The following is a 20,268-nucleotide window of genomic DNA, read 5'->3' as shown; positions in this document are numbered from 1 at the left end:
CTGTTTCGTTTCACTTGTTTTCAGAAAATCTATTTATGGTTCAAGAAACGACCCAGGTTCGCCATCGTCATTTCTGGAAACTACTTGTGGCCATTCTTTCGTCGGTTACTATCGACTTCCATAAACATGACTTATCAAACACCTTCAAATCCGTTTCTATTTCTAGAAACGGAAATTTATGTTTCTGCTGACAGAAACGTTATCAAACGGGCCCAAATTCGTCGGACCTGGGAAGAGTTAATGGGGATTCGATCGTTCCATCAATCTAGATTTCCGAGTTATTAATTCATTGAAGCTGGAAAAACCAGAGACTGCACCTACATTCTACAACTAAACCTTTTTTATCTCCATATCTTCACCGAATTCCAATCCCTATTAATGGAAAAGGTACAAGGGTTAATAGCGGATGGGATTCATTCGCCGTCGGCATTAATTACTGGTAAGCATCAAAGCATTCATGTCAGTAGGGATGTAAACCGATAGGATAGGATACAAATTGGATGTATTCGGCTTCGACTATTTCCTAATCGAATATAAATACCCCGAAACGAAAATAGATGTATATCGAATTTGGATTTTCAACAATCTGTTTACTCTCTAGCTATAATCCATCTTTTTAAGTTGTTTTAGCTCTTTTTCTCGTTCTTTAGAACCTGTCTAGACTTCAAGAACTCTTAAAATCATTAATTAATTATTTAATTGAATCGGATAATTTGGATTTTAATCTAGACTCCCTTTGATCAGATACATATACCCCTAAATGGATACGAATGCTAATTCAAATTCAAGTTTGGATTTCGACCATCCATTTACATCCCTCCATTTCAGGATAACTTCGATAGCTCCATTGAATTGGTCAACCCTATTAGCTATTGATTTCGAGAGACAACTTAACCATGGCACTTGTAACTTGCAAGTCCTAGGGCAATTCATCAAATCATAAACTTAAAACTCATGGAATAAAGTTGGTTGTGTCGCTCTTTTAATTGGACCATGTGGGAGTTGATGTCGCGATTATGACTTTTTGGAATGTGACAATCGTTCACAGCAGCTGCATTGGTGTAGAGAATCAAGTAGTTGGGAGCCCCTTGGATCGTGTGCCTATGTATATCCAGATACTCTCAACCATCCGATGTTGATCACATCTCACTGCTCGCTGCAGAGGACGTGGATTCCTGTTTTTGGATATCTTGGGTTTGGAATTTGAATTGATCATGTATCAAATTTCAATCTAAAATATAAATTCTGTCCTCTCATTTAAACAAGATTTGAAAATTGGAGTCGGTGTTTGGCTTATCCTTGATTAATTTCGATATGGATTAGTTTGAATTGGCCAAGATCTTCTACTGTTAGGATAAAAAAATTACAAAATCCTCACAACACAACTCCTTATGATATAACCCTAATATATATGTTTTGCGCATTACATAAAAAAATCCTTATCTTAGAAAGTATAAAATTACCCTTACTAAATAATTCTAAGAATAACTCATAAAATAATTCTTAAATTAAATTGAGATCAGGCTCACCAATAACAAGATACTCATCAAATCCGATGCAATAAGAACCACCCAACATCATTATTAATAGCTGCATTTAACGAATTGGACCTAGATGTTCAACAACCAAATGTCTATGCATTGAATGATTTTGATGATTCCGTAAGCTATAGTGAAAATGTCAGATACAATATTTAGTCAGGATCAACTCATTTTGCTCTTAGTACCAAAGTAGTAAATCCTCCACAAGAATTTGGTAACCCAGTTTATACTTAAGACTTCCTCACACCTCTCATGGTGATTTATACATTACGCATAAGATACGGCCTCCTCATGTAGGTCTTATACTTTTTTGGTAGAAACAGATTCATTCATTATCTTGTGTCGAGTACGTCTTATACTAACATGTCTCATTTTCAGTTAAAACAAAATTTTCTAAGTTGTAATATAAAGACATCGAAAATTTTGAGACCTCCCAAATTGTAGAAAGATAAGAAGTATAGTAAAATATAGAGGATATATGGATGAATTTGAAATTTTAAAATGCAATCAAAATTTCGGACCACAAAACAATATGACAATTTTGGACTCGTCCCTCTCTCGCCTCGTTGCAATAAAATGTATTTGTCTTTTTTTTTTTGTTTTTTTTGGTAAAGTGAAGATGTATTTGTTAGCCTCGCGAGCACCACAAACTCAGACATTCCTCCAGTTTAGTGGATAATGAGCAATAGAGCTTTTCATCAATGTTTGATACCTCCACTGTGGAGGGGTGGTGTGGGGTAGAAGTTGGGGAGAAGCTACTTTAGCCTTTTTACCAAAAGCAGAGACCAACTTTCTTTCGTTGCGCCTTCCTCTTCTGTCCATCTCCTCTCCTCTCCACTTCACATAACACTAGAAATCGCAACTCACGGTTTATAACTGAGATGAAATTCTAGGGTTTGGTCAGACCGCAATCATGGGTTTAGAAATTGAAGACGGTACGTCTCCTCACTCCTCTTGTCCTTTTCCTCTCCCCTTTGTCTTGGTTCTTGAACGTTTAACAATATTTGTTTGTTGATTTGAATTCCTGCAACTGATCGTCTTTGTTCTTCATGGGCTCTGAAGGAGGGGAGAAGGAATCGGAGAAGGGTCTGAGCACTTCAGCCGACCCTCTGCCTTCGCCTTCTCCGTCACCGACGGCGACGGCTTCTGCTCCGGCTCTGGTCCTGTCGAATTCCGGGAAAAGGATCGACCAAGGAGGAAAGAAGAAGTACGTAAAGCAGGTGACCGGTAGGCATAATGACACTGAGCTTCATTTGGCGGCTCAGCGAGGTGATCTGATGGCTGTGAAGCAGATTCTCTCTGATATCGACACCCAAATGGTCCGTACGATGAGCGGGGCAGATTTCGATGCTCAGGTGGCGGAGATTCAGTCTGCCGTCGTAAATGAGGTCAATGAGCTGGAGGAAACTGCGTTGTTTACGGCAGCTGAGAAGGGACATCTCGATGTGGTGAAGGAGCTTCTGAAGTATTCCACCAAGGAGTGCATTTCCAAGAAGAACCGCTCGGGCTTCGATCCCTTGCATATAGCTGCCAATCAAGGACACCACGGTAATAATTTTCAATCAACTGTCTACTTCTTTGTTCTTTTTAAATCGTGTAGAGGCCTTTTTCCCCCATTCCGTTTTTGTAATTTTGGACGGCGCTAGTTTTAAATCAGCTCAAGAAAGTTGGGGGTTGCTCTGAGAAATAGAAGGCGTGTTTAGGTTTCATGTGTTATGTGAGTGTAGATTTATAAAATTGATACTCTTATACTATCTTTTAGTCTGTGTTGTAAACGAAAAAGTTTTACGATGGCTTAATCAACCTGCTTGAACTCAATGTAGGCATGCTACAGAGACTACTTTGCAGAGAGATTCCATTTGTGTACATATTCTACAGATCAGATCTCCCTCCCCTTCATCTTAATAATCATGAACATTATTAGTTGTTGAACTTGACGCCTGCAACTGCGACACTTGGCCAACAAATCCAACTGTGAAATTAACTTCGTTATCATAAGAAGTCTCTTTGGGAAGACAGGATTTTCCACAAAGCATGTGTGCATTCATTTCCAATTTTACCCATCGTACTGTTGCCACTCGTTCATTTCTATTTTTTGGGTTTGGCCACTCACCCATCTAGGGCTGTGGCCATTTTCGTAGGTGTGTTGTTTCTTTATTGCTGAGTATTTGACTTCATAAAGCTTGATTGGGTATATAACCCGTCTTATAATTTTTATTTTATTTATGTATTTATTTTGTTTAGTTGATTCGTATGTATTGGCCATGCAACAATTTGGAATCACTTTAGAAGGAGTCCTAATTTGGTTTATTGCAGAATGCTGTGGAAATGGAGTGTGAAGGTATTTTATAGTCAATGCCTTCTCTCATCCATGGCTTATTCTTAGGATATCCACTACTGCCTCTTTCAGTTAGTCGTAACCAGATCTCCTCTATTTGGACGCTGGTTTTGCAATATTCTGACATTGTCTTGATAGTTAGGTCATCATCTGTTGATCCATGTTTGGATCAAAAGCTCTATGGGTTCCCTATTACCTTTATGGGGCTTTGAGTTAGTATGGGTCATATGTCTCGTGGAATGTTTGAAAGCAATAAATATAACTTCATCACATTGATTCAACCCTGTCTATCAGTATGATTAAGAGGCTACAGTGTTGCTTTTATTGTTATAAAAATTCATGAAGTAATACTTGCTCCAGAAAAAAAAAAGAAAGGAAAAATAAAGTAAAAAACAGAAAAGAATTATTGTATCTGTTATAGCAGCCATTATAACATTTTCTCTGCCTTGTTTTGGAAGAGCATGGAATGCTCTTCTGGTTTAGGAGGATCAAATGTGGTCTTCTTCTTGAATAACACTATGTCTTCATTAAAGTCTACAACTCTTGGAATTGTGAGAGAGCATCATAAGATATCTGCTTTTGTCGTGATCTCATATTTGAACCGCTATGTACTCAAGATTTCCAAATTTTTACTTGGCTTCTAGAGGCTGTTAGCAGACTTTTCTTTCAAGTTCTGTTAGTTAGACAATCTGGTTATATTGTACCTCTTAGTTGTAGGCTTCATGTGGCATTAGGTGATTGGTTGAGTTGTTAAAATATCAAACTTGAGAAGTTTGGATGTCATGGTCAAGTTTGTCTTATTTTTTTCATGCAAATTGATCTGCCGGTTTAGAGGTTCAGAACCTGACAAATTGACTTGATGGGGTTGTTTGGGATACTTGAAATTGATTCATTTTTTTCTGAAGCTTTTTATGCATATGTAGTTATGAGATTTATGGTGTAAGAAAGTTTCCTCAGGGCTGGATTTTGTTTGTAATGTTTCTTATGCAATTTACGGACTTCCTCAATATTTCGAACTGCTGTGATTGGGAGTAGTGGATTGAATTGTATTGCGGCTTGAAATTGTTGGGCGGGCCTATAACCATAGGCTTGAATTTATCCTGCACCAATTTTCTGTTTTAAAATGTTATGGCAACATTTCTCTTGGAACTTTCACATACAGTTAAAGTGATTATCCCTCTGCAGCTGTTGTCCAGGTGCTACTTGACCAAGATCCAGGATTAAGCAAGACACTTGGCCCCTCAAATTCTACCCCTCTTATCTCTTCTGCACATAGAGGTCATATGGCAGTAGTTAAGGAATTGCTTTCAAAAGATTCTAGCCTGGTAGAGATTTCTCGTTCCAATGGGAAAAATGCGCTACATTTGGCTGCCCGACAAGGGCATGTCGAAATTGTAAGAGCATTACTAGACAAGGATCCGCAGTTGGCACGGAGGACTGACAAGAAAGGGCAGACAGCTTTGCACATGGCTGTAAAAGGGCAAAGCTGTGAGGTTGTGAAACTGCTTATTGATGCAGATGCAGCCATAGTGATGCTCCCTGACAAGTCTGGTAACACAGCATTGCATGTGGCCACCAGAAAAAAACGAGCAGAGGTATTTCTTGGTGGTGCTACACTTTTTTCTTTAGAATGTGCTCTAGATGCCTGCGAACCTAATTTCCAAGTGGCTTACAATTAATCTATCTCTAGATATTTTAGACAGTCAAGAGTTTGTGAATTACTGCATGCCCAGCTGGCATCAAATTGTTCTATTCGGGTGTCATGCTTGATGTATGGGATCAATTTGTCTACTTTTCAGATTCCTGAAGGAACTTTGAAAATTTTATTTTTCAATGAAGGGGAGAATTAACATTTTCGGCTACTAAATTTAAATCTGCCTTCCCTTTGCAGTGAAGAGAAAAAAACAGTGAATACCTTGGAATTTTTAACATCAGTCTAAATCATATGATTTACTGTTAGGACATGGTTAGCACATTCTCAGAAATCTGAAAAAGGTCCATCTTATAAAACCTATGAACAAATTTACAACATCTCCACTAGTAGTAGTAGTAGGTCCTTTTTTTATTGTTATACAATTCTATTTGTCCACTTTTAGCTGAAATACCATTCAGAAATCCTGTGGAAGATTTTGCATTGTCTCATCCCAAATCTTGATGTTCTGGTCTTCTGCGTCATCGGAAGAAGGTATTCTGGTGTTTCTGATCATTTGGGTTTTTCGTGAAGACCGGTTTGAACAGTTGCTCTCAAACAGGGGAAAAAAAAAAGATTTAATGCATAAAACAACGAGGTAAGTTCTCACTATCTTTGGGTTTTGTCGAGTTTTGGTGCTAAGCTGAATGGTATCGATGTAGGATTAAATGCATTAATTTCTTCAGGAAAGCATGATTGAGAATCAGTAGATAAGAAATCGGTGAGTGCCCCCACACCTCCCCCAAAAGAGAAGAAAGAAATTGTGATTATTTATTTTGTTTCTATTAAAAATTGCTTCAGTTTTAACTGGGGAAGATTCCAGTTTCTTTGTGCTTGCCTTGGAATCAAACTATGCCATGGATTTCTTCGTGCATTTTAAGACCTTTTTTCTATTCCAAGCAGTTCACTGAGTTTTTTATTGATTGGTTGCACATGTAAATGGAAGTCCAGTTAGCATTCGTATGACATATTTGGGTGGTGGAGTTGGGATTTTAAAGAATTAAGGTTATTCTTATTTCTTGCAGATAGTAAATCAGCTTTTGCTTCTACCTGACATGAATGTCAACGCCCTAACCAGAGACCACAAGACAGCCTTTGACATAGCTGAAGGACTGCCCCTTTCAGAAGAATCTGCTGAAATAAAGGGGTGCTTGGCCCGCTGCGGTGCTGTCAGGGCAAATGAACTAAACCAGCCAAGGGATGAGCTGAGGAAGACCGTAACAGAGATTAAGAAAGACATCCATTCCCAGATTGAACAGGCCAAAAGAACCCACAAGAATGTCCACGGGATTGCCAAGGAGCTCAGGAAGCTGCATAGGGAAGGGATCAACAATGCCACCAATTCTGTGACTGTGGTAGCAGTGCTCTTTGCTACAGTGGCATTTGCAGCTATCTTCACTGTACCTGGTGGGGATGATAATAATGGGACGGCAGTGGTGGTGAGCAGCCCTTCATTCAAGATCTTCTTCTTATTTAATGCAGTTGCACTCTTCACATCCTTAGCAGTCGTCGTGGTACAGATCACACTGGTTAGAGGGGAGACAAAATCAGAGAGGAGGGTTGTGAAGGTGATTAACAAGTTGATGTGGTTGGCGTCTGTGTGCACATCTGTGGCGTTTATTGCTTCCTCGTATATAGTGGTGGGCCGACATCATCAATGGGCAGCTATTCTGGTTACTGTCATTGGGGGTGTCATTATGGCTGGAGTTCTTGGCACCATGACATACTATGTGTTGAAGTTTAAGCGAAACCGAACCATCAGAAAGAAGGAGAGGCATTCAAGGAGGAGCGGGTCAAGCTCTTGGTATCACTCCGAGCTGTCTGATTCAGAGGTCAACACAATTTATGCCCTGTAAGACGGATCCTTAGAATGGACGTCAATGGTACTGTTTTATCTGTCTCTGTAAAGCCTGAACCCCTCTCCCCTTATTAAAAAAAAAGAAAAAGAAAAGAAGGAAATATCTGGTGCAGGTTTTTTGACACTTTGTATATATATATATATATATATATAGGGAAATCTGGGAATGGAGATTGGGGATATAAAATCTGAAGTTCTTTAAACAAGGTAAGTGACCATGTAACTCATTATATGCCAAGTTTGCTGGCGCCGAAAGATACTAGGATGACCCATTTTCTTTAAGATATCAATCTCCGACTCATGCGATTATTGCTCATACGATGCATAACGATCAATTAAATTGAGACTTCCATGCCATGCCACGCTCGCAGTTCCTTGCGGACACCTCTAGCTCTGTTCGATGGTGGAGCCATTAACAACTTCAATGGAATACCTAAGCAAAGAATTGCTGGAATAAGATCGAATCCCCAATTTAACGAAAAATTAATAGAGGCAGCGGACAATCTGAAAGATTAATGCTACTTCTGTGAGTCGATGGTTTGAGGTTAAGGACCTCAAATTTTGCAGGTCCAATTGGGTTCTGCCCTTTTGAGTGTGATGAAACAAACCTAGGCCCAAAAGGCGATCAACATAATTAGCACTATATATATCCAAATGCCTACACGAATATCTGCATCTTCCCTTTAGCCACGTTCACCCATGGGTTCTAGGAAGCAGTATGCATTATTCGCCCGATTCCCGATTCCCGATTCCCGATTCCCGATTCCCGATTCCCGATTCTTATTGGTATCAGCGATTCAGCAGAGACTGATGCCGAAACATTGTTGCAGCTTGCAGGATCGTGTAGTGAATTGTGAAGTTTCATCCCATTGGCCGTTAGTCGTTCGTTTCGAATCGTATTTCGTATGGTCAAGGTCCCCATAATAATCAGCGATCAATTCACCAAACCCCTTCGTATTCCATTTCATGATTCCACGAGGGATGCTGGCAGTCCAAAGTCCGAATTACGCTGGCTCCGTGTCTGTCGCGTCCCAGAGCGACGAACTCACAGAGGGACTGCGTAGGATCGGATTTGTTGGGTAGGGAAACGGCTTGTTCTTCGCGGAGTGGTGTTGCCGCAGAAAACATATTCCAGGGTCAAGGTACCAAGCAGTCGTTAGTCGTGGCTTTGATACCTGAATATCGATGGAGAATGCGGAGCCGCCGCCTCCTCCTCCTCCTCCTCCCTCTCCTCATTCATTCAATCTTCTGTTGAAGTGCCCCACTGGTCTCTTACCCTCACAGGTTCGCCTCTCTGAGCTCTACCTACCCCCTTTCCCCCACCTCCTTTTATTTATCCTTTCGAGAAAAAAGTTATTTACTGGATTGTTCTCATTTTCTAGTCACTTGATGGTATTCGTTTCTTCTTTATTAAATTAAATTGATCAATAATCTATTGCTGGATTTAAGGTTTCCGTGGACTTTAGTGCATCTTACGACAGGATTCCGCACCAAGACACCGACTTGGAGAACACCATTGCTGAGGTGGTTTCGTTTTCTCACTATTGTTGTCTTCTTGACCCTGCTCTAGGCACGCATGGTACTGTCTGCTATTTACCTCGTCTTCTAGCGTTAATGTAACATTTTGTTTTGGCTAGATATGGGATCGACGGATTAGAGAGAACCCATCTCTGTACGATGGTAAAAAATTTAGGGTATGTTTCCTCTTTCCTTGTTTTGATTTTGCAGAATTTTGTTCCTTTTTGCTATAATCTTTCGTATTTGAATGTGTAATTTTCCAGAAAATCTGCTTTGGTTCTATAATTGCATTGAGCTTCTATTTAATACCGCTGCATCATGGTCTGAACTGGCAATGAATTGTAAATGACCATTATGTAAACGAGAATTGTGGGATTTGAGAAAGGTCTAAACGACAATGAGGGAAGGAAACATAGACACCTAGGCTTTTAATGGGCTAAGAGTTGGGGAGAGGGGTCAAGGAAACTTATCAGTGGAGATAATTTTTTTTTTTACCCAGTGCGTTATTACAAAAAATTGGGAAGACAACTACCAAGAAAAGTGACGGTATCTTCATTCAGTCATAAAATTGTCATCCAAAGAAGACACTACCCCAACACATCATATGGTTGAATTCTTTTAGATCAACCATGCTTAAATATGCTTCCCTGACATGTGCAACTAGGAGGAGGACGAATGACAAAGAAATAAAAAAAAAAACGTATTTTATAACTAGAAATTTGATTTTTCCAACAAAATTTTTCCATTGAAACAGATGGAGTTGTAGAGAAAAATCGTTAATGTTGATCTAAGGTGTTTGAAGTTATAAAATCTCTAGGACTGAATGATTCTTGAATTGAAGTTTGGAAATGCATGGGAAATGATGTCCCTATTTGGCTAGCCAGCCTTTTGAGTTATTCACCAACTCCATTAGAAGGGAGAAAATGCACATGACTGGAGGAAAAGTATATGGTACCTTAATCCAGTACATAGCCAGCGAGCAATTAATCTGTATTACGTTGGTTTATCCTTAAGTTGGGCTGACAAGGGACCACTTTAACATCTAGCCAACAGTTCAGGTTGAAGGGCCAGTTATGGGAAGCAGTGAGGGTGGGATGTGTCTCCAATCACTGGTTGGGGTTTTCTTTGATTTATCCTCAACTTGGGTTGCAAGGGTATGGTCCAGTTCAATTCTTTATATTTTTTCATTTGGTCAGTCTTCTAATTTTGATCAACTGAGTTGTAAGTTTTTTCAATTGCGGTCAACTGTCTTTTACAGTTTTACTTAGGTTAGATTTGGAATCAAAGGGGAATCAGAGCAAAAGCCCAAGTATATATGGATTATAAAGAAATTGCTTGATTACATATTGTTTAATTATTTTGCATTAGGTTTTTTAGATCTATTTTTTGGATTATTCTATTTTAAATTTGGGGGGGTGTTTCCTACCTGGTAGCAAATGCTACACAGGCAGGCGACAGCCAAAAAGCGCCCCCTATCGGTTCAATCAATAGTGGGCAAAGAAGTCATTTCATGTGGGGAGGAGAGAAATAGAGAGAGGAGGTGCTAGTGGAGGCTACGCTCCCGGACAAGAAACTTTCTCCCTTTAAATTTTAATTGGATTAGAATCTCTAGAAGTAGCTCCAATTGAACTTCTGTTTGTAGGGCTTGAAGTACCCTGAATTTCTTGGAGGACTTATTGCACATGAATGACTCCTGTTATATTTGTTTGTGCATTCTGCAGTATGGGGGGCTTGTATTGTATAAGCATGGTGATTTGAACCAAGTGTCCCATGTATGCCTTCAACTTGGTTTGACCGATTACAGGTCTCTCTCTCTCTCTCTCTCTCTCTGTATGTGTGTGTGTGTCTTTTCCGTGAGTTATATTATTTGGGAACTTTGTGGACTCTTATATTGGTTATTGTGGGCAGATGTCATTTACAGCAAATCTATATTGCAATTTGAAGAATCTAAAAGTTATGGTACTCAACTGCTGTCTTAACTGTGGATAATTAGGGGGTCTTTCACAGTTTTAACAGATAATACAACTAAGTCTTAAGTTCTAAGGATGGAATATTTAACTTATTGGTCTAACACCTTTTATTTTTTGGGGAGGGGGGACGACAATGGGTAGATGGTTCAATGGAGGGACAACCCATTGTTAGAAAGCCGCTGCATGTAATCGATGGATGAAAAAAATTGGTTGGCACTGGGTTCTGCAATTTGATGCAGTACAAGGTCGTTCTTCTTTTCATAAATATGAAAAGACTGGAACTGTCTTTCATCAGTAGTAGTCTATACCTGATAGTTTTTAATTTTCAAATGGATTTCTGAAGAATCATGATCAATCCTGGGGAGAATCCTGTTCTAAGATTGCATAGGTAATTCACAGACCCAACAGAAATCCAGTTTTTGTTTGAATAGTTAATGACATTCCTTGGACATACAAACCCTTTGGTTTTTGTTTGGCCCCCCCCCCCCCCCCCTTTTTCATTTTTTTGCATAAAATTTCTACTTGGTTTGAAGTGGTGGATTTGATAGAGATATGCCATTAATTGGATAAAATGAATTTTTTTTTATGAGATGAGCGTATTTCCCTTACACTTGAACTCTAATTTCAGCCCATGTGCATCCGCCTCCCCCTTGATAAGTTGAGTGAGACTAAAATTTGTGAATGATCAAACAAACATGAATCTATTTGCTATATTAATGCTGTATTAGGAGAATATTATGCACCTGTAAGTAAAAAACTAGTAATATTTGAGGATCTTACCAAAAAAAAAAAAACATTTGAGGACAAAGCAAGGAAAACTAATTGCTGCATGAAACGTGAGATCCCAACTATTGAGGACAAAGCAAGGAAAACTAATTGCTGCATGAAACGTGAGATCCCAACTATTGAGGAAGTAACAATCTTGAGGCCATTGAACTCCTTTATGATTTGCAACCAAGGGAAAAAGTGGCTTCTCCTTTCCACCAATTCCATAGAACCAACCTTATTCTCAAAGCAGTACATGTTCCTTTTCTCCAAAAGTCCCAGCAAATGACAAAACATGTCATTCTTTGATGGAAAGGACCATATATCCCAATCTTGGATATGTGCAAGCTGGGTTCTGGGCTTACAAAACTTACTTTATCTTCTCACCATCCTCTTTGGAACAGATATTTATTTCATATTTCCTTCCCAATCGATCAAAGTTTTCGACTCTAAGCTGTTCTTAGGCAATGCTGTCTGGCAAAAGAAGGCAATTTTTCTGTGGGTTGGTGTGCCTCAAATGAGCCTTATTAGACTTCAGGGATCTCCTTCTAATTGTAGCAGAGAAAAGGATTTCCTGCTTATATCCTATTTGAGATTTCTTATCACTTAGGTGATCAATGGAGAGTTCTTCAATGGTTCAACCTGGCTAGGTTCTTTAGTTGAGACCCAATCATCCAATTTCTCCTAGACCTTGGAACCACTTCCCTGTTATCCAATCAAGCCGGGAATGCATTTGTACATATTTCATTATATTTTCTTCCTTTTGTCCGCCTTATCCATAAAGTGCTATATTGTTACTGAGCCACGACTGTTTGCTAGGATTATGTCTAGAAATTTCAGCGTGGCATGGTGTTACTTGAAATGTATATTTGGACTCTCTGTATTATTTTAATGTCTTCTGCACAAATAATGATTGATGTATGTCATTTAGGACTTTTGTCGGCACAAATTTAAATCCGCTATGGGAGAAGTTCCTTGTTCCTTCAGAAGGTAATGTTGCAAGCAATTAACACATAGATTGGATATAATATGCATCATCCTGTTATTTCCATCCTTCATCTTGGACTTGGAATTTCCTAGCTGATTAGCAACATATCAGTACCTACGCTAGCAGTTGGTGATGCTTTCTGTTTTGTGAAGTTTCAATTCAGAGTCTTTTCTTGCCCTAACACTTCAATGAGAAACATTACTGATTCCTTTTAGGTATGGCAATATATTAAGGCTGAAGATACACCCTCTGCCATATCTGTATTTATGTGATATTAATTATTCATTGACAGTGGAAAAAATGGCCTTGCAACTTTTTATATGTAGGAGCTACACGAATCTTGTTTTTGCACTTGTTAAGCCTGATTTGATGTGTTTAAAATTTCTTTAGGAATCAAGGGTCGAAATATTATCATTCCCTGACATGATTATTCCAACACTTCACCCCAAAAAAAAAAATAAAGACATGATTATTCCAACATGATTAAAAAAATCCATTTTCGAAGTAGTTGTTTCAGTGGAGAGTAGGAATGGTGGAAAATAGTTGATTTCTTATGCGACTCACATTGGGACTTCTTTAGGTGTCATGAAACCTTATAGCATTGAAGAAAGTCAAAGTTGTATGGGATGGTTGGACTGTTTGGGAAAAGGTTTCAACTGGGTGGAGGCAGGTTCGGAAAAGTGTGTCATTGCGCTGTTTGCCATCCAAAGCCCATATGATTATTAAATTGTATTGGGAACGCATGCCAGAGCCCAGCCCATTTATAACAAAGCGGGTTCAGGTAGTTTGTTTAAAGACTAAAATGTTGAATTAGTAATGAACAGTTTTAAATTTAATTATTTCATTTTGATAGAAATATGTTGATTGGGCACTTGGGCTTATTCAAGCAGATTTGGAAGAGTTTGGTAGGTTAATTAAGTGGGCCAAGCGAGTTTAGGTGGGGACTGATAGGGTACACTTGTACATTAGTATGGGCCCCTGCTTGAGTTCAACCCATTTATTTATTATACTATAGGGCCTAATTTGATGACAGCCTGATAATGGCTTGGGCCAGGTAGTACAACAGGCTAGGCTGGCAATGCTGAGAATTGATATACCTAGTTTGAGCAAAACAACTTTCTTTTTTGGGGTTGTTTTTCTAATCTTTAATATTTTCAGAAGGGTAATTTTGGTATTTTGGTCTTAATTATTTTATTTTAAGTCGGATTTGAAATAGTCAAGTTTAATATTATCTTTGGTTAGTTATCATCTGTAGGTTTGTCCATGTATAGTTTTGAGTGTTTTCACTTTGTCTTTAGAAGTCTACATAAAGTTGGTACCTGTCCATTCTTCTTGTTACATAAGAGATTGGCTCTATTGTCCTGCAGATGACTCAGTTCATTGTCAACACACCTCAAGTCCCTTGGGTAATGGTGCAGTTGTAGAGACAGCTGATAAAAGGATCGTCGTCTTGCAAAGAAGCAATAATGTAGGAGAATTTCCTGGACATTTTGTTTTCCCAGGAGGCCATCCAGAGGTAACCGTTGTGAACTAGAAATAGAATTTGGTAATTGTTAGATGATTTGTATCCATTGTGCTAATCTAGATATAGAACTATATGCTCCTCTTTCTTTTCTTTTTATTTTTCTGAATTACCTCTAAGAAATATGCCACACATGAGACGATGAAATCATTCACTTCATATTACTAAATCTTGATGGGGATGTTTGCCTATCTCTCTCTTTTTTTATTTTATCTTTCCAGTGATTGGTTTTCCTTTTATTAATTATATTTGTGAATTTTTATTTTATTCATTATATTTGTGAATTTACATTTTCTGCTTTACAACCCTTTGAAGCATGGGTGTCTATTGTAGCAATTGCTGTCAGCACCGCAGCCTCAGTGCTTGCTTGTACATGTTGTTTGTTTTATGCATTTCAGTTGTTTACAAAATGTGTTCTATTGCTTGCAGCCACATGAAATTGGAATATTAGCCCATCAACATGAAAAGGACTCAACAGATTTCAGGCATATAAGCGAGGGGGTTTCACAGGAAATGTTTGACAGCATTATACGTGAAGTAGTTGAAGAAATTGGAGTGCCTGCACCATCTCTGGTTAAGTTACAATGACTCAGTTAAACTGGGGATCACCTTCCATATATTATTTTATGCTTTCACATGAAATCTTTCTGTCCTTATGTTGCCTGAGACTGGTAGTTTTTCTGTTACTGGTTGGGCTCTAGTATTTTGTCTTCTCTTCTTTTGCATTTTTGGTTATTTCAGCACATTGGACGTGCACTCAATGTTTCACTGCGTCATGGTGAACACAATCTTGTTTTATGTATCTGAATTATCAGAAAAATTATGTGCTCCGTGTCAACTATTTACTTTAATGGCAATGTGTATCTTTGTTTAGGTGGGTCAAATCTAATTCAAACCCCTGTTTAACTACTGTGCAATGAGGATGACATGCTAAACCAATAATATGCGGCTTTACTATTCCGGTTTATTTCAATTTCATATTTGGTTCTTCACTGAAAGGCTGATCACTGGTTACAATGCTGCCATTATCTGATTTCGTTTCGTTCTAGTTCTTTAGTTTCAGTTTCTCTTTTGAACCCTTCACTTCCATCAATTTCCGGCGTTCCTAGTACTGGTCAAATTCTTTTGAATCAAACTTTGCAGGTCTTAAATTTCTGTTGTGATAATCGTATGATTAAGGTTTCCGATTCATCTGATCTGTTTTGCTCAAATTACTGAAATTTATTTTGTTCTGGTTTGTTCCTTTTTCCATCGATCCGTAACTTTTCAGGATTTCTAATACTGTATTCTGTTAGGGGGTTAGAAACCCATTAGTTAGGCAACAGTTTAGTTCTTTCTGATGGACCCAAATGGTGACTAATGGGGATTCATGATTGTAGTACAATGGAAAATAGCATTTAATTGAAGGGGAGGGTGTCTCCTTGGGGGCTGGAGCATATATCTTGTCTTATCAGGGATTCTCGATCTTTAGAATTCCATGATCTTTTTGTTCCTTTGGATGACTAGTGGCGAATCGCATTGTGGATGAATTAGCTTAATAAGGGTTTTCTAGAGTTCCTATGTGTTGGGATGCATGTTTTTAGCAGAGTAGTGGGTGCCCATGTTATGTATGTGGGAGTCCAGCTAGACTCTCCCTTTTTTTTTTGCTGAAAAGAAAATGTTAATTGTTCCGCGGCATACAGTTTGCATCCCCATTCTTGTTATTATTTCCTGTGAAAATATAAACAGAACCTTATGCTTTATGCTGCATGTGGAGCTATGAATATGATGTTCTATCTGTGTCCTCTAGGAAGGGATAGTATTTGTCTGATGACTGTCATTGGTTTCATTTTTATGTTTTTTACTTGCATTCTAGTAATGGGGATTAATGTTTGTCTTGCTTCTACCCATCTGATATCAATTTTGTGGGCTTTTGCAGAGCAATCCTGTCTTTATCGGTATATCTCGCAGGGAGTTGAATGTCAGACCAACTGCTTTTTTCTTTATTAGATGTAATCTTGAGTCGCAGGAAATTCAACAACTATATTGCAATGCACAGGATGGCTATGAGTCAACACAGCTCTACTTTGTTTCAATGGTTAGTGTCATATTTTCTGAAAGTATCAAAATTATATATGGGAAGGGTTTGCTGCCAATGGAAGCACACACATGAGCATCCATGGGAAGGGGCGGGTTGGTCATTTCATTGCCCCATGTGAGGGCGCAGGGGAATGCTGCCAAGCAGCGATCTTTTTCCCATTATATATACTCTTTGGCTATTTATTGCTTATTCACATTTTACAGATTTAATAAAGCCTGAGCATTTAAGTTTTGCATATTTCATCTTTACTGGTAATTCTTTCTAAATATCAGAGTGAGTTGGAGAACATGACATCTAAAATGCCTGGCTGCCACGCTGGTGGATTTGCTCTCTACACGTTGATGGTAGAAGCTTTGATGGGCATCTGATTGAGAAGAGAAGCCCAGAGCTGCTGCTCCTATCAAGGTTATCACCCTTATTGATATGGTTTCCAATGGAACTATTTGACCATTTTCTGTTGTGGAGCCCATAATTTTATATAGTTATGAGGTTTATACAGGTGAATTGCTTCATATATTCCCTTTGTGTATGGGTAGACAATAAAGCATCCTTCATATTCTAGCTGTGGCAGCATCACTTGTGCATCTTAACTGCTTCCCTGCTAGATTGTCTATCCAGAAGTCCAGTTTTATGTTCTACCCAAAAAAAAAAAAAAAAAAGTTTTATGATCATAATCATTCAAACTGTTCGAGAAAATGTATGTAGACTATAGAGCATGGATCATAGCATCTAATCAAATGGATGAATTGGAAACCCCTGGTGCATCTCTATCAGGAAGCTTGATTCTCCACTTTGGGTTCGTTGAGGATATTTTTGTTACTTTGATTATTGGACCAGTTTTTAATCAGAGTTTTTGGTCAGTTTAATACTTTAAGCCCTTTTTGGATAACGGGGGAGTGGTGGGATGGGAATAAATGGTGTAGGAAAGTTGTCGAACGTTTACCTAAACATGGTATTTTCCTTCTTGGAGCAGTGTCTTCTCTGCGTAGAAGTCCTCTTCAGTGAGCGGTAGTGAGCATTCTTCACTGTCATTCACTGTTTATCACAGAGGATTTGAACCCTTCTTCTTCACCCCATCCCTTTCAGAATCCCATTGATTCTCGTGGGGTTCATGTGGGGAAGTAGAGATAAGCAGCACATGGTGGTTGTGGTTGACAAAGCAACAGGTGAGGGAGTGGTGGTTGCACGAAGTGTAGCATTGCCACACTTATTCTTTGCCGGAGGGTGGGGAGAACGTATATCTCTCTCTCTCTCTCTCTCCCCCCATTAATTATCTTGCTCCCTCCATTGAAGAGACCACCTTGTCACTTTGTTTTGGATTGAAGAAATATCTTATCTTCATAATGTATTGTGGAGACAAAATTGGTAATATTCAGAGCTTCTGAGAGCCGAGAGCAGTAGTAGTTCTTGCAAAGGGATCAAAGAAAAAGAGCCTAGGGAAGTTGTAGTGGGGGTTCTTCAGAAAAGCGGTCTTAAGACTTGAAGATGAGGAATTATAGATGCCTAAGATGGTCCCCACCCTTCTCTTTGTTCCGTCCTCTCTTTCCTCGCTCTCGCTCTGTTTTGAACATTGCAACAGAAAATAAAAGAACATTCTAAGTAAGGATGTGAATTTGAAATCGAAATCGTTTATCGAAATCGAACTAAGCTGTTTATACAAAATCATAAATCCGTTTGGTAAATGATTCAGTTTTGGTTTCAAGTTTAAGACCAATTAGTTAAATGGGTCATCGAATTTAACCGTTTAACCCGATGGTTTCAAATCAAATTGATACCGTGAAAATCGAACTGTTTAAACCATCAAAACCGATCTGATTAATCCATATAATAATTAAATATTTGGTTGTTTTAACAAAACATAATGGTTTCTATAAATAAATAATAAAAAAATAAAAAACAAAACAAAACAAAACAAAACATAATAGTTTAAATTAGGGACGAAATAAGGACCATAGAGGCTGTCCAACAATCTATTCAATAATTTACTCATATTATGTAGTCATATAGTTAAATTCTTGCTTGTTCAATGCCTCATTTAATTTGATACAAGATTGAAGCGTTTATCAACAGAAGCAAATTTTAGTAAGCATGCGAATAAACTAACAAATCGATTACTAACCCTATGGAATAAACCGTGATCAAAACCGTTTAAAACTGTGAAATCGACATGGTTTAAAAACCGTGAAACCAAAACCGTTTACTAAACGGTTGCGGTTTCAAAAAATGCAACCGTTTAGTAAATGGTGCGATTTTGATTTCAATCAAATAAATATAAACCAAATCAAATCACATCGTATACATCAAAACCAAACCGATTAACACACCCTTAATTCTAAGGCCAGCCAAATGAACGTTTAGATGGAAAATACGGACAATCCCTCCTTATTACTGTCTTCATTAGTCTATCCTTAGATTCCTAGTTATATAAATACAATCATTATGAGAAATCCTAACCACTCTTAAGAATTTAGAATTATAATTTAGAATTAAATGAGAAATACAGAGAAGGAAAGAAAAAGTCTCTTCTTCATTAGGGGTTTTCCATTGAAGGAGATCGTGTATCGATGGGTCCAAGTCTTGCGTTCTATTGGAGGATTTAATCTATGTATGTCAACCTCAAGGTAATCTTGATCTCTTTTTGTTGTTCGATTGGCAAATACCCTAATGCATACTTAGGAGATGTTCTTAACAGTCAAGAAAAACATTGGCGAAGGTGAAAAGAAACTGAATCCATATTCTAATGTCCATGTGGAGAAACAAAACAAAATTCCAATTGATGATTTTATGGTCAAATTCCCCTTATAAAGAGTCAATGGCGGAGTTAGTGGAAAAGAGTTCAGAACATTATTTCTCAACCTAATAATGGTCACAGGTCTTCGCGATCAACTCTACTCATTTTCCTACTCTAATCCCTTTTTGTCTTTCCCCAACGACCTACTGCTTTGTATTTAACAATTTATTTCTTCTTCTCACCAACTGTCCAACTGTGTTTTGACTCCTCATTTTTCTTTTATAAGGGCTTACAATGAATTTAAGATTTCAAAATGTCACCTGTTCTCTATTTTGTTTGAAATCCTCATAAGGTGAATGTATGTAATAAATATGGTTAAAAAAATGAAATAGTTTATATAAAGGTGAGATTCAATCTCACATCACATATTACTATGGAGAAATAATCTTACTAGTTAGAAGCTAGTTGGCACAATGGTTTGAGAAATTGGATCAAATCAATCGGGATTCGGGATTCGGGATTGGATCAGAATTGGCCTTGATCGATCCTGATATCAAATTGATATTGACCTTTACCCATCAGTTCATCGAGTTCTCAAACTTGGTTGGCACCTTCTAAAACTACACTCCTCTCATGCTCATCTTTGTATTTTTTCTTCATTAGCCCTCGATGTGGCTCGATTGTTGACATGTTTAACGCCTGACTTTCAAGTTGCTTGGCAATAATGGAGCATTTTTAGTATCACATTTGTGGATGACAATATGTGCATTTAGATTCATGGGAGTAGAGTCTTAGCTAAGATGAGGGAATCCATCACCATATCAATACACATCAAATTATTAATATAAGATTGGAACATAGTCTCATGTTTTCGAACCATTGTCTACAATGGCCCACTCCAGACCAAGGGCTAAGACCTGAAATTAATTCAACCCTGAGTTATTGCTTAAGTTTTTAGATTGCTCATAGCATTGCTGTAAGGATTATGGATATTATAAATGCACACATAGGGTAGTATGAGGGGGGAGTCATTGAGAAAGATGCTAAAACCTTGTAAGGTTTGTGAACCCTAGGATGGAAAACTTTGTCCTTGTAAAAAAACTCTGGCCAAACCTTTAGGTATAGATCCTACAATTGAGTAGTAAAAATAAAGGGAGCTCACCCCACCTTCGCCCAACCGAACAGCTAAGCCAAGCTGTTAGGGTTCTATGAATGGAGACATATAATCCTAGGCAGAGAGCCATTTATGCGACGACGAAAAACCTAC

General features: G+C 38.3%; 2 protein-coding genes across 2 annotated transcripts; both read left to right on the top strand.

The window, feature by feature from the left end:
* Positions 1 to 2,204: 2,204 nt before the first annotated feature.
* LOC122079379 (ankyrin repeat-containing protein ITN1) lies at positions 2,205 to 7,706 on the top strand. Its single transcript, XM_042645794.1, has 4 exons — positions 2,205 to 2,476; positions 2,604 to 3,089; positions 5,065 to 5,474; positions 6,595 to 7,706. Exons 1-4 carry the CDS (start codon positions 2,455 to 2,457, stop codon positions 7,423 to 7,425), a joined length of 1,749 nt encoding a protein of 582 aa, XP_042501728.1. The 5' UTR covers positions 2,205 to 2,454; the 3' UTR covers positions 7,426 to 7,706.
* A 583-nt stretch (positions 7,707 to 8,289) lies between these two features.
* On the top strand, positions 8,290 to 16,843 carry LOC122079383 (nudix hydrolase 9). The gene is made up of 9 exons (XM_042645800.1): positions 8,290 to 8,711; positions 8,877 to 8,951; positions 9,065 to 9,121; positions 10,667 to 10,749; positions 12,612 to 12,670; positions 14,036 to 14,184; positions 14,620 to 14,763; positions 16,109 to 16,267; positions 16,543 to 16,843. The coding sequence occupies exons 1-9, from the start codon at positions 8,613 to 8,615 to the stop codon at positions 16,636 to 16,638; spliced, it is 921 nt and encodes a 306-aa protein (XP_042501734.1). The 5' UTR covers positions 8,290 to 8,612; the 3' UTR covers positions 16,639 to 16,843.
* Positions 16,844 to 20,268: the final 3,425 nt, after the last annotated feature.

This window comes from Macadamia integrifolia, chromosome 5, assembly GCF_013358625.1.
Source record: "Macadamia integrifolia cultivar HAES 741 chromosome 5, SCU_Mint_v3, whole genome shotgun sequence".
Taxonomy (NCBI): domain Eukaryota; kingdom Viridiplantae; phylum Streptophyta; class Magnoliopsida; order Proteales; family Proteaceae; genus Macadamia; species Macadamia integrifolia.
Note: the sequence above shows the minus strand (reverse complement) of the source record. Positions and strands in the feature narration are given on the sequence as shown.

Coding starts and splice junctions, on each gene's coding strand:
- LOC122079383 (XM_042645800.1), top strand. CDS start 8,613: ATGGAGAATGCGGAGCCGCCGCCTCCTCCTCCTCCTCCTCCCTCTCCT. Junction 10,750..12,611: donor CTTGGTTTGACCGATTACAG/GTCTCTCTCTCT, acceptor TATGTCATTTAG/GACTTTTGTCGGCACAAATT. Junction 16,268..16,542: donor AGCTCTACTTTGTTTCAATG/GTTAGTGTCATA, acceptor TCTAAATATCAG/AGTGAGTTGGAGAACATGAC.
- LOC122079379 (XM_042645794.1), top strand. CDS start 2,455: ATGGGTTTAGAAATTGAAGACG. Junction 3,090..5,064: donor TGCCAATCAAGGACACCACG/GTAATAATTTTC, acceptor ATCCCTCTGCAG/CTGTTGTCCAGGTGCTACTT. Junction 5,475..6,594: donor CCAGAAAAAAACGAGCAGAG/GTATTTCTTGGT, acceptor TATTTCTTGCAG/ATAGTAAATCAGCTTTTGCT.